At 35.6% G+C, this 13574-nt stretch overlaps 2 protein-coding genes across 2 annotated transcripts; one reads left to right on the top strand and one right to left on the bottom strand.

Annotated features, from left to right (window-relative positions):
• The first annotated feature begins 392 nt into the window (after positions 1 to 392).
• Positions 393 to 6525, top strand: LOC118455852 (uncharacterized). Its single transcript, XM_087832822.1, has 9 exons — positions 393 to 423; positions 1153 to 1212; positions 1943 to 2209; positions 2535 to 2780; positions 4264 to 4422; positions 4546 to 4599; positions 5637 to 5711; positions 5927 to 5992; positions 6434 to 6525. The coding sequence occupies exons 1-9, from the start codon at positions 393 to 395 to the stop codon at positions 6523 to 6525; spliced, it is 1050 nt and encodes a 349-aa protein (XP_087688948.1).
• A 2009-nt stretch (positions 6526 to 8534) lies between these two features.
• Positions 8535 to 11114, bottom strand: LOC102789568 (butyrophilin subfamily 3 member A2-like). The gene is made up of 5 exons (XM_035915883.2): positions 10969 to 11114; positions 10386 to 10727; positions 9824 to 10111; positions 9602 to 9721; positions 8535 to 9499 (listed from the first exon to the last, which is right to left on the bottom strand). The coding sequence occupies exons 1-5, from the start codon at positions 11075 to 11077 to the stop codon at positions 9021 to 9023; spliced, it is 1338 nt and encodes a 445-aa protein (XP_035771776.2). The 5' UTR covers positions 11078 to 11114; the 3' UTR covers positions 8535 to 9020.
• Between the last annotated feature and the right edge of the window lie 2460 nt (positions 11115 to 13574).

Raw genomic sequence — 13574 nt, 5'->3', positions numbered from 1 at the left:
CTCTCTATTACCCAAACTCTGCTGACTCAGTAACTGCAGAAATCTTAAACTATGGCATTACCATCAGCCATCAGCAAAAATAAAAACAAAAAAAAACATGGTGCACTGTGGGTTTCTAAGACTGAGCAATTACTTTATTTTTTTAAATTTTCACCATATGCCAAAAAGTAGGCTGGCTGATCAAAATCTAAAATTGAGAAAACACAAAATTCAATAAATAAAAGGGCATAAAACAAATAGTAGGCTGTAGGGACATTTTCAGGCAATCACATGTCTTTGAAATGGAACCCTGTTGGGCCTCAGTCACCACAGAAACACAGGAAGAGGAAGTTCGTACAAAAGAATATACCCTCAATTTAGTCTGATGCTCATGCAGTCAACAGCAAGACAGCATGGAGGTCAGATTTCCCACCAGCAGAATTTGTGAGTACTGACATTGTCTTAAAAAAATACATGTATAGACTGAAGGGCAAATTAATATATCCAAAATACACCCATATATTTGCATGTATTTTTATGTTGAGCTGTTTGTAACAGCTCACTAATAAATGCATAGGACTTATTATTAATGATGCAAAAAAACATGGTAATGCTTTATAACATGAACCATAAATAAGGTGCAAGTACCCTATTCTAACGTGCATTTTGCAGACAACAAGGCACAAATACACCGTACTTACATGCAGTTTGCAAGCAACAAGTCAGGTTTTTGCATGAAGCAATGAACAAAGTACACTGTAAGTGCAACTGTTTTTGAAGTCAACGATGAAACAAGTAGATTACTGTGTACTTTCTAAAATGTGAGCCATATTACGGAGTCACCTGCAAGACCCCCGAAACAATTAAACAATTACACTGTAGCACACATGACTAAGGCTCAAGTAGCCTGTAATTTCATGAAATATGAAATATTTCAATAATAACATAAAATCTAACTAGGTAATTTTAATACTGGGTGATTTCATGGTAAAATCCTGAGAAAAAACCCCAACAACTATATTTCTCCATCTTAAATCTTCTGCCTGTACTTTCCTGCAAAATGCAAGTAAATACAGGGTACTTGCGCTTTATTAGCTGGTTGTGTTAAAAAGTGTTATCAAAAACACTGACAAAAATATTAAATGTTAAAAGTCTCATTCTTAACCTTTTCAGTGCTGAATGTTCTTTTGCTGTTGGGTATAGTAGCTGAATTCAGTGATTCTCAAACACATAGTAAGTTTTTAATTATTCATGTTGTTTTTTTGTGTTTTTTTAAGTGTCTGTGTGTGTGTGTGTGGAGGTAATAGTGTGTGTAATAGATTTTATAATCTCTTAACAATCTGAATGTTTTTGAAACTAATGCAGTTGTTGTTTTCCAGCTAAAAAAAAAAAATAGTGCTACAACATAAACCTCTAAAACAGTTCTGAAATAGCCCTTTGTATATATATATGTGTGTGTGTGTGTGTGTGTGTGTGTGTGTGTGTGTGTGTGTGTGTGTGTGTGTGTGATATTTGAATATATGGAATGAAATTTGTATATATATATAGAATCATCTTCTGAATATATTTAATGATAAGTGACATTAAATTTGTTTGCATTTATCTTGGCCTTTCTGACTTATCTTGGATGTAAAATGGTATAACGGTTTCAGTGATATGGTATTATGTGTTATCATGTGCTTCAGCTTCTGCTTGACCAGTTATCTCAGTTGGCATCTCCATCTTTGATTGATAATTTATCTCAAGTATTGTGCAAAATCTTCTCTTCGTTTGAACAGCTGTCACAAAACAGTTGTCAAACTCTTCAAACTACTGAAATAGTTCTGCTGTTGCCATTTTGTAAAGGCAGATAATTCAGAAAACCTCAACTCTAAACATGAGGTTCACTCATTCTATATATCCAAGTTTTATTCTATATATTCAGACATCGACAGACGAGTCTTTATTTGATTTTCTGTCTCAGGTTCAGGTTTTCCTCAAGTTGCTCCAAACAGGCAGCAGTTCTTTCTATCAGAGCCTATCACTATCAGCTGTGAAGGGCTAAATGGGCTGACTGGATGGAGAGTGATGAAAAAGATAAATGGAGATGTTAGAACATGTGCTTCAACCTGGGAAACATCGATTGGACCTTGCAAAATTATCAATGCATATCCATCAACTGACAGTGGAGAATACTGGTGTGAAATGGGAGGAATACAAAAAAGCAACTCCGTCAATGTCACTGTAACTGGTATGTACATAGAAATGAAATTATGCGTTAACATATTTAGTCCATTTACCGTTTTTTCTGTTTAGTATATCACTTACAATAATGCACAATGTCATATTTGATATATATTTTAATAGCAGTAAGGGATAATTTTTCTTCATAAAATGCATCACAATCATAATAAAATAACACATATACATATATATTTACTGCATGTGCATTGTAATAATCAGAAGTATCATATGTTTTGAAAGAGATTTCTATTTAAAAATGATGTGAGCTATTATTGTTAGTAATGAATGAATATAATTAATGATTTCCATATATGTATAATTTTAACAATTAGAGAGTCATGTGATCCTGGAGATTCCTGCCCAACCTGTCCTGCAGGGAGAAAACGTGACCTTGCATTGTAAAGCAAAGGATGCAAACTCCAACTACACTGCAAAATTCTATAAAAATGGCGTCTCCATTGGGAGCAGCTCATCAGGAAACATAATGGCTCCCACTGTATCCAAATCTGATGAAGGACTTTACAAATGTAGTATTGCTGATGCTGGAGAATCACCAGAGAGCTGGCTAACTGTTTCAGGTAAGATGCATCAATATTTCCCCCCAAAAAATGGAGACAAACTTTGTATCTGTGGCAGTAAAGATGGACCTCACCACACTTGAACGCTTTTCAGCATCTTTATTTACTCAGTTTCTTGCATCATACACTCACAGCCGCAGCTTTTTAGCTGCCATCCACATGTACACAACAACAACACAGTCAGGACCCAGTTTACTCTTATATGCAGGGGAGGCGTGACGAGCTGATGCAGCTAAGGTGTGTCAGTCTCACTCGCAGCTGTGCCACAGTACCCAAACTATTTTTTAAAGCGTCATGATAAAATGTGTAAATGAGAAATAGTATATGGTCTATGATGAACATAGCCACTGTTCAAAGAGACATCAGAATGATGCCTTTACATGTCATTTTTGCAGGTTCAGTTCTGAAGTTGGTTGTTTTGTAACATAAGGCAACATCTTTATTTCGATATCTAATGATAGTCTGGTGTTGAAGTCCATAGGATTTCTCTACATAGGTATGTGTAGTCAAAATGTGGTTGTTGTTGACATCTCTGTTTTTTTAACAACAAACTTTTAGGTTGTATTGAAATATTTGAAGTTCTTGTGGTGTTATTCTTAGTAAGGGTTTAGTTGACGTTTAGTCTAGTTGTGTTTTCACCCATGTCTCTGTGTTTGTGTCTTTTCCTGTCTTTTGTGTTAGTCTGTCATAGGTTTCTTGTCTGCGTGTTCATGTTGTCAAGTTTGTGTTATCATGTTATCATGTCTCCGTCTCTACATGTTTCCTGTTTTATTTTGTAAGTCTTCTGTTTCTTTGTTCAGTGTGTTTAGTTTTACTCTTCTCCTACGATGTTGTTGATTTGTGTCAACTGTTTCACTATGTGTTTCCATTTCCCTTGATTACCTCCCGTGTGCATTTAGTCTGTGTGTTGTCATTCAGTCTTTGTCAGGCCATCTGTTTTTCTTTCCTCCAAAACACGGCGAGATTAAGGCTTTCACGATTCTGTTCAGGTTATGTTCATGTTCATGCTTCTTGTCCATGTAAACTCTTCATAGTTTCTCACATACACCTGTGCAGAACCGTGTTCATGTCACTGTTTTCATAGTCACTGTTTCTTCCGATTTAAGCCTTAGTTTAGTTTTGTCCCAGTTCTCTTTTTTTACCTTGGTTTGTGTACTCATGTTGTCACCCTCTATAAGAGGCTTTTTGTTTATCCAAGTTGTTTGTTGTCTGTATTTGGGTCTATCATTCACGCAACACACAGTCAGCTCCAGCTGGCTGTGATGCTTTTTGTTGTCCCATGTTTCCTAGCACATCTTTTCTATTGGCTAATGATTGGATCAGTATGCCACCTTCTTAAATGGGACTAAATCATATTGGGTATACATAATTGTATTGAATAGGATATATATATCTTGAAACATTTTTTTTCCTTTTTTTTTTAATGAGTAATTTAAAACATTTTAATCCTTTCTAATGCACATTGCAATTATCTTTCCAGCAGGTCATCCTACATTGCCTTACTTAGAGATCTACCTGAGGCTCTGCATTGGTTTGGGTGTTTTATTGGTGGTCATTCTGCTAATATTGGTAGGAGTGTTTCAGCGTAATAAACATCAACAAACCATCAGAAATTACACAGAAGAAACTTCTTTGACACCAGGTATGTTGACAGTATGCTCATCAAAACATGTCTTTTTATTTTATAACAATAAGCATGCTTGGTGATTCCTGGTGGCCATCACTAATTAACTTTTTTTCTTGTTTATTTTGTCTTTTTTATAAGCAGGTGCTCAAAATTCTACTGCCTCCTTCCAGTCTCCCTCTTCTGCACAAACAGGTCAGGAAGGCCAACATTTGTTTAGGAATAAAAAACACGAACTTCAAATCTGCGGATTCATGGAAATTAGAAACACAGTCCTTAAGTAGGCCGTATACCCTAGGACATGCACCTGCTATTGTATTGTTTGGTCTGTGATTTTAGTCCCTCAGCAGGTTATTTTAGTGTAAATTTTGATATCAAATGTTTCATTTAGTTTAATTTCATTTATTTTGTTTTGTGGATAAAACAACATTTAGGCATCTAAATCTTTTGAATTTTAATCTTGTCTTAGTTGACTGACTATGATTAATATTATAACAGACTTTTGATTAAAATTGTTGAATAATTTAGTCAACTAAATTCATAGTTTTAGTCGACTAAATATCATAAGACTTTAGGAGACTAAAAATGTATTCAGTTGACTGAAATAGAAAGTATGAAAGTTTGAAGTATTTTTACTGGTGTGTTTCTCCAGACAGCTTATTTTCCTTGACATAAAATGTGTCTCTATATCTACTCTTAACATTTTGTCACATTTTCATGAGACACAGGGAGCACGAGAGCTAGATCTACCTCCCCCTCTGCAAAAAAAGGCCAGTATAACCTTACTGCACAAGCAAGATTGGTCAATTATTTTTATTAGGCAACATGCTGTTATCATTTTTTGTATATAAATTGCATGTTACTGTTATGAAACAAATTGTGTTGTGTTTTCATGTGGTAGAAGCATAAATCCTATAAATATGTCCCACACTACTGGTAGGTGGTTGCTAGGAGAGACAATAACATCGTAATAACTAATATAAATAAGAAGTATCAGGGTCCTAAGATGTAAGTAATATAATTTAATTTAGTAATAACTTGTTGACCAAAAACAACAACACAACATTTTAACCATCACTCTTGTTTTGTCATTTCTCTGTTATTTTACTATCTTTACTTTGAGATGGTTATCATATAGAGAAAGTGTCTAGAATGAGAGATTTTTTTTTAAAAAAAAAACCTTCCCATATCTTTATACTTTGTTTAAGGTTTGGCTTATCTCTATATTTCAGTGCCTGCAGTGGTAAGCAGAGCTCAACAAAACAATGAGACATATTCCCTCATCACAAAACCAAGAATACCCAAAGGTAATTTGCCTAAACTGGAAAACATTGAAGTTATAATACCCTTAATTGCTTAAAAGGCCTAGTGGAAGAGAAATATGCTATCATATAAAAAGTAACATCTTCCAGAAGTCCACACATCACATTTTCACAGCCAGAAATAAGTGAGGACAATTTACATTTAAATGTAATGAAAAGAAAAATTATTCTTATGATGTTTTGTTGTTATATCCCTGCAGAGGACCATGCACTTGAATCAGTCCAGGAGACATATGCTATGGTCAGAAAACCCAGCAATGTGAAAGGTAATTGACACTGAAAAGATTTAACATCCTTTATGCTCACCCCTATGTTTTGAGAACAACTAAAATGTATGTTAGTTTTGGTGCGTTTGGGGGATTTCTGACAGTGATGTTATATATTTTTTCTTTTTAATTTATATTTCTTTTAAACACACCGTGTGCGTTTCATGTTGTTGATATTTTGAGCTTTGTTTTGTGGATCTCGGAAAAAAAAAACCCACACAAGAAACTGACAGAAAAATATGTTGATGAGTCCCCTCGGTTTATCAGATTTAAAACAGTTAGATAACACTGTTTTAAATTTGGAGCCTTAATTTGTCATAGTTGGCAAAAAAATTGAAATTATCAGTTGGTTCAAATATAGTTTCCAAAATTTCTGATAGCTCTGTTGTTATTTAAAAATAAATAAACAACTGTTTTGAAATTGATTGTGTCTCCAAACAGAGCTGGCAGCAGCGAGCTGGTTGCAGAGAGATGCCAGTCAACGAATTACTGGCATGGATCCGGATAACTTTTACTGTGCAATACAAAACTAAAAATAAAGGGAATGCTAGTCTTCAGTGTGCCTTTTAATTCCTTTGGAAAAAGTGGCATTTATATAAAATACAATGAAACATTTTTGTGGTTATTAGCACATTTCATTCCTTTTGTATAAACAGTTAATGTCTAATTGGTGAAAAGATGGCTGTTTATAGACAAACATCTCACCCTCATGGTTTGTTTTGTTAATTATCTCCATTCTTCATCTGAGAGTAAAACGTCTGCCACTTCACATCATCATGTCTATTTTAAAGGGTAGCAGTTTTTTTAAAAAAATAGTGAAGCCCAGGTCTATTTGCTTTGCCTCATGCCTCATTATAGATATGAATACACTGTTGCAATTTTTCAATATACCCACTGTGGCTTCTGTGGCAACACAGTGTGTCAAATGTTAGTGTTGTGTCAGCTATCAACAGAATATCCGTTTATGGTAAAGATGGTGATACTGTCAACACAAGGTGTTGAAGGTGAGAGAATAAATTTAATGCAAAAAAGTCTGCATCTTGTTACAAAAGAAATTTATCTAAGATGATTATGTTGTTAGCTTGTTTTGTGAGTTGTTTTCATATATTATATGACATATATTATATATATATATATATATATATATATAATTTCTAATTTTTTGTAATATGTTTGGTGTGGACTCTTATTAAAAACACTGGCCTAATAACTCATTTGTGGTTAATATAATTATTTATTGTTGCTATACCTAGTGAATTGACATAGTAAGGTATTTAATCTCAGATTTCTTTCCTCACACAACAGAGCTATTTCTTCAGCATTGTGACCAGCACTAGAAGTACTCCAAGTTGTATTTTTTCTCCTCCTGGTTTCAAATCAGGAAACTTTTGCATGCAAAATGAATGTGATAACATCAACATCACAAACCTCCTTCATTTAGTCACAAAAGAACGTAAAGGACACAAATATTTTTTTTAGACAGGTGGATAATCAATGTTCAAGGGCAACATTTAGTACTCCAAGAGAGTAGTGAGACATGTTTTATGATTTAAAGATGGTGAAAAGTAAATGGACTCTATACACCATGTTTCATTCCCCCTTTTAACAAACACATTCATAAAAACAAATTTTTCTGTGTTTCTATGTATTTTCTGTGCTGGTGTGATGGAAGAGGAAGCTAGGCACAGGATGAGATGGAGATCAGTAATCCACTGTGGCAAATCTCAAAGGGAATAGTCGAAAGAAGAGCGTAGGCTGATAGACGGAGAAGTACTGTTTTATCTGTCAAATAACCTTTTTTGACAACTGTTGCATTTTAGGGGAAAAATTAAATTAAGATCGTTAGATATCCAAGTCACCTCATCTGTCTCGTCCAATGAAGATCTAAGCACTGAAACATCAGGTTAATGTCACCTTGCAATGTTTAAGAACTGTGCAGTAAAAACATCCTCCAAGATGACTTGTAAAGTATCAGCTGGGTACTTGTGCCTACTTTGTACAACTTTTAGCTTGCAGTAAATGTATTACGAAACTGTTGAAGACAGTAACTTTTTAAAGACATCACTGTGTACATTTACAGTATTGTATAAAGCCACCATGTATTGAAGTAGCTATTAACTGGAAATAAGCTGAACTGGAAATTTTCTCATGTGGTTATTCATCAGAGTTTGTTTATTAAGAGATATCCATTCAGCATAACGGTTCAACCACTTTTTTTTTTTTTATCTTTTACTGTCAACTAGAAGATGCTGCTGATATAAAGAGCTATTAATACACTGACTGGTAATGATAGTTTCACTTGTAACCACACCGAGGCTTAAAAACATGACATCATGTGACAGATCATAACTATCTTTAAATATCTGGTGCATTTAATAGTGATGGTATATTAAGTAGTACATTCTGCTGATAATGTGAATTCTGCTGTCACAGTACTAACTTATTTTACACATGTCTTATTTGGCATTTTGACACAACCTTTGTGAAAAAAAAAATTCTTTAGCTTTAGAAAGACAAAATTAAAGACAGAAAGCAAACAGATAACAAATAGATTTAGAAACTGTGATGTAGAATGTGAATGTATGAACTGGTACATGGCACCAAAATGCACTAATATTCAGTTTATATTAAGGACATCACCAGTATTGGGTTGTCATTACCAGTAAGAAAAGAAAAAAGCCACACAAATATGTCATTTCCTTGACACAGGCAACTCTATCTTGCATTGGTATCTACTCATATACTGTTGCCATAAATCTTATGGCCACTAGAGGTCACTGAGTTATTTTAAACATTGTGTGAGTGGAGCAACTCAACCAATGCCTTCTACTGTGTTTATCTGGTGATGACAGGGTCTCTTCTGCGGAAGAAATAAAAGTCATCTTCTCTTTACTTCAGCTGCTGCTGTTGATGTTGTTTTATTTATGAACTCTGTCCTGTAGTGGTGTCAATGTTAGAGACTCTTCATTAAATGAATAAAGTGACTGTTTTAGGCTTTATTTTATGCCTCTGAACTGCCTGATTGGAGTTACATTTGAACTCCATTTCTGTTCTTTATTTTCTCCAACTGTTCAAGAATTGTTTCTAAAGTCTTGTCTAATTCTTTCTTCTTCTCTGTCATTACCTGAACCGCATACACTACTGATTCCTTTTTGTGTATTTTTTCATCAAGAGCAGACTTTATATTATTTTGTTCTGTTGGTTGCATATTTGTTACCAGTTGACTCTGATTTTTATCTTGCTGTTTCTCTAGCTCCTTCACTTTTGGAGTAAGTTCAGCAATATCTTCTTCTAAATTAAATTTATGATCCATTAATAATTGAACCGCCATTAACAAATGAAATTTGTCTACTGCTTGTTTTTCTTTTTGAGCCTGAAGATTTTCTTGATTTGTATTTATGTCACCAGTGTCAACACTGTCTTGGGTGAGATGCTTTGTTTCTCCTTTCTCCTCAGTGTCGAGCTGAAGTGATCTGTGATCAGAGGACGTTCTTGTGAAGTTTCTTCCTGTTGTACAAAAGAAAGTCATTTAAATTCACAGAAATCTATTATCCTATAATTTTTTTTAAGAAAACTTTTTTTGTCACTTTTCACAACAAGATACTGTACCTCGGCGTTTAGAACGATATTTCCACACAACTAAGACAACTGCAAGAATTAGCAAGACTGTCACAACAACAGCAATGGTGATGTGAGCCGCAGAACTACATGAGGGGTTAAATAAATCACCTGGAATAAGAACACACAGGATATCAACATGTAGGCTGCAGCAATTTTACACAAAAAATACATAAAACTATAACTAACTACTTTGTTTCTTTGTTTTTCTACCTGGAACATGTATATGTGTCTCTCTGCTCTGGTTGGTGTTCCTCTGTTGGACTCTGCAGGTGATGTTGTTGCTGTGTCTCTTCTCCACAGTCACTCTGCTGCTGACAGTATAGAGGTCATCAGGACCTCTGAGGGTCTCTGTAGGTCCAGCAGAGAGGAGGTTTCCCTCACCGTCCAACCACAGCAGCTCAGGCTCTGGATACCAGCCTGCAGACTCACACTGTAACACCACTTTACTGCTGTCCTCACTGTTCCTCATTACAGTGATGATAAGTGATGAAACTACACCTAATTTTGAAAAGGGAAAACACATTGGTCACTATAACTAGTAGCAACACTAAAGAGCCATTAAAATTATTACAAATGCACTGAATGTACACCAACTGTATTTAAACCATTTAACAGTGACATGAAAAACACTATTCTGCTATTCTGTATTCTTTTACCCTTATGATTTTTTACTACTAACAATGTTTTTTTCTCTAAACTAAATAATGACTGATGATTTTCAACATCAGATATCATTTTGAGCTTTCTGTACAAAGACTATATCTCCACTTACCAACAACAAGCTCAACACTGGCTTGTCCACTAAGCGCAGGACTGAAGCATTTGTATGATCCCCTATCTGACAGTTTCACTTTGGAGAGTTTTAGTGAAATGTCTCCGAGCTTCAGGTTGTTAATGGGTAGTGATGTTCTTTCCATGTAGGCTACATTTTTTTTATTCACGAGCTCCACGCCGTCACGCCAAACATGCACAAATCTGGGTGTGAGGTCAGATCGTGTCCACTCTACTGTCATATCAGCAGCATTCACAGCAGGATCCAGATGGCATGGTAACACAGTGTCATCACCAACTATTGCCACAACTGGCTCAGATGGACCAACCACCCGAGACACACCTAAAGGAAAATTACAAATACGTGTCATTTTTGAGAAAGTTACAGAACATTGTTTTATTAGTTTCTGATAAGATAATTTTAAACCGAGGTTCAGAAGCCCAGGTGTTTTACATTTTCTGTTTTAGCCTATGACATAAATGAAATGGCTGACATTTAATCAATAACAGAAATATTTGTGTAATTAATAGATTTAGATGTGTTGCATAATTTGTGTAACTCCATAACGATAAGACTTAATTACCTCCACAAAACTGTGCTAAGTGAAAGAAAAAAATAAAGTGATGAAAAAGGAAGACACAGATGGCCCCAAGTGGCATTTTACAGCAACGTCCATCCTTCAGGCAAAACATTGTAGATGTTTGAAGACTGAAGTTGAAAATATGGGAAAAATCCTAAAAGGCACAGAAATTTGAACATTATTCATACAAATAACCACTATAAACAATTATGATTTAGCTTTTCACATCACAATTGTAGACATATAAAGCATCTTGAGGCAACTGGGGCAACTACAGAAGAACCTTATCTGTTAATCATTGATAAAGGACAATCTGTACCTCTTTTAATGAGGCTTGTTTGATATGGCATATAAGAGCATTTAGAGTTTACTGGCTCTTTTGCCTTTGTGGGCGTCCTACCCTCTTTCCAGCCTTATGTACCACCTCTGTGTAGAGCTATTTCTCCACAGAGAGGAGGTACCCGGGCAATTCGTACGTAAGGCCAGAGAGTCTTTAGTCTCTGGTGGGCAGTTACAGTTTATATTATCACATTTTTGTTAGACAAATAAAAGGACACAAAAATATCTGTTTTAGCCCTTATGTCCTCCTCAAATTTTGCACCGTTGCAACACCTTTGTAGACAAAAATGTACACTGACAATATCTGCCATAAAATCCTAACACAGCAATATTTTTTTCTGTCCTTTTGCCCAAAAATAACCAACTTGAGCGCTTTTCAAAATGATCAAACATTAAATAATTTTCAGGGTTTGAACGCTTTAAATGCCAGTTTAAACATTTGAATCATTACTTATTTATGAAAAAACTGACAAAACCTATATTTTTTTCCATATATGTGTCTGTGTTGTAACAGTGAGGTTGTCATGTAAATGTGCTGTAGCAGGCAGGATGAGGACCCAAAAACAGGACTCAATACTCATAAGAACAACATGAAGAAGGAGCTTAATTTCATTGTAAAAACTACAACACTACCTTATTTTCTGCACCCTAAGGCACACTTAAAATCCTTGAATTTTCTCAAAAATCGACAGTGCGCCTGATAATCCAGTGCACCTTATATGTATTCTGGTTGTGCTTACTGACCTTGAACCAAACTTATGCGGTACACAGCGCTCAAAAATCTGTCAGAAAATGTTTTAGTACGACTTTGGTAAGCTATGAAGCCGCACCACTTGATGGATTGTTGGAGCATTACGGCTACCGTAGGCAGGAGCCTTTCGAAGTAATCTGGGTCCAAACTGCGTCTTCAGGTCCCAAAGTCAAACGAGTTAAAAACTGTCTAAATTCTTTCCTCTCTAATAAAATGATCAGCGTTGCTGCTTTACTGGGTGTAACAATTACGTTTAACATCTAGGCATCCATGAAAACAGAATTTATTAAATTTACTGGAGTTAGATGCTAGCAGGAAGTTAGCTCACTAGTTTCCATCTAAACATGATATACCATGTTCTGACTAAGAGATTTCTTAAAAATTCAAACGTACAGCTCTGCTATCACTTCCAACATAAATGAAGACAGAAAACTAAACAGCAGTGACGTTTGTAGGGTTAATGAAGTTGGACTAGCTGGTATATAATGATGTGCTCCGTGATTGCTAGTGACACAGCTATGTTAGCATAACATTAGCACAGTGAAGCTGGGGGATGAATGCTAACTTTTTTGACTTATCTGACTTATTTGTTTTGCTTAATGTGCCTTATAATCTGGTGTGCCTTATGTATGAAATCAGACCCGTTCATCGGCAGCGTGCTCTTTATGGTCCTAAAATACGGTAAATAGGAGACACGAAACCAAAACTGCAAACTAGAAACAAGGAACTAACACTAGAAAACAGGGAAATTGGTTAACTAGAACTAGACAAACCAGGAGGAAATTCACAGCTACAAGGAACACAGACAAACAACACAGCAACATGGGACAACGCAACAATGCGCAGAGGAAATAACAGAGTCAAATACACAAATAATAACAATGGAATGAGACACAGGACACAGCTGGGACAAATCTGACAAGGATTGTGACAAGGAGGAAGCAAACTGGAAAGACTGAACACAGGACTTGGAACTGTCAAAATAAAACAGGAAACAGACAGAGACTCAAGACATGCAAGATTAACAGTAACTGGGAGACATGAATAATCATGGAGACATAACTTAACATGTACGAGAGACATGGAAAAACAAGGAAACTGAACCATGAACAATACTAAATCACAAACTGAAGGAGGAGGAGACTGAAAAAGTTACTTGATTCAGTAAAAGGAGATGTTACAATCCTTTTACCCAATGCATTCATTGGGTGTTTTGCCATTTACACTAGACACCCTCATCCAAGGAGGCAATGCCAGTGTTGATCAGTGTCACTGATTCATGTTAAACTGTTATTTCTGTGCCGGAAGGGGGGCACCTAATCTGGTATCCCACACCTCCCCGCCGGATCAGACTGTACGCTCTACTTCCCCTCTGCCTCCCAGAAAAGGGAAAAAGAGCAGAGGGGAGAAGAGTAACATAGATTTTTTTTTTACCTTATTAAATTTATGCACGTAAGGTGAACTAGCAAACACCGCATGTAACACATAGTTACATGCGGCTGTCTTCTTGTTTGATGGC

This window comes from Neolamprologus brichardi, chromosome 3 (genome assembly GCF_056152115.1).
Source record: "Neolamprologus brichardi isolate AB-2024 chromosome 3, ASM5615211v1, whole genome shotgun sequence".
NCBI lineage: Eukaryota > Metazoa > Chordata > Actinopteri > Cichliformes > Cichlidae > Neolamprologus > Neolamprologus brichardi.
This window is presented reverse-complemented; position numbering and strand designations above follow the sequence as displayed.

Bases quoted from the DNA above. Each gene is read 5' to 3' on its own strand.
- LOC118455852 (XM_087832822.1), top strand. From the start codon at position 393: ATGGAGGTCAGATTTCCCACCAGCAGAATTT. The intron at 1,213-1,942 runs GTAAGTTTTTAA...TTTCTGTCTCAG, and splicing joins CAGTGATTCTCAAACACATA to GTTCAGGTTTTCCTCAAGTT. The intron at 2,210-2,534 runs GTATGTACATAG...TTTAACAATTAG, and splicing joins CGTCAATGTCACTGTAACTG to AGAGTCATGTGATCCTGGAG.
- LOC102789568 (XM_035915883.2), bottom strand. From the start codon at position 11,077: ATGTTTTGCCTGAAGGATGGACGTTGCTGTAAAATGCCACTTGGGGCC. The intron at 10,112-10,385 runs GTAAGTGGAGAT...TTTCAAAATTAG, and splicing joins CAGTGTTGAGCTTGTTGTTG to GTGTAGTTTCATCACTTATC. The intron at 9,500-9,601 runs GTACAGTATCTT...TTTGTACAACAG, and splicing joins ATATCGTTCTAAACGCCGAG to GAAGAAACTTCACAAGAACG.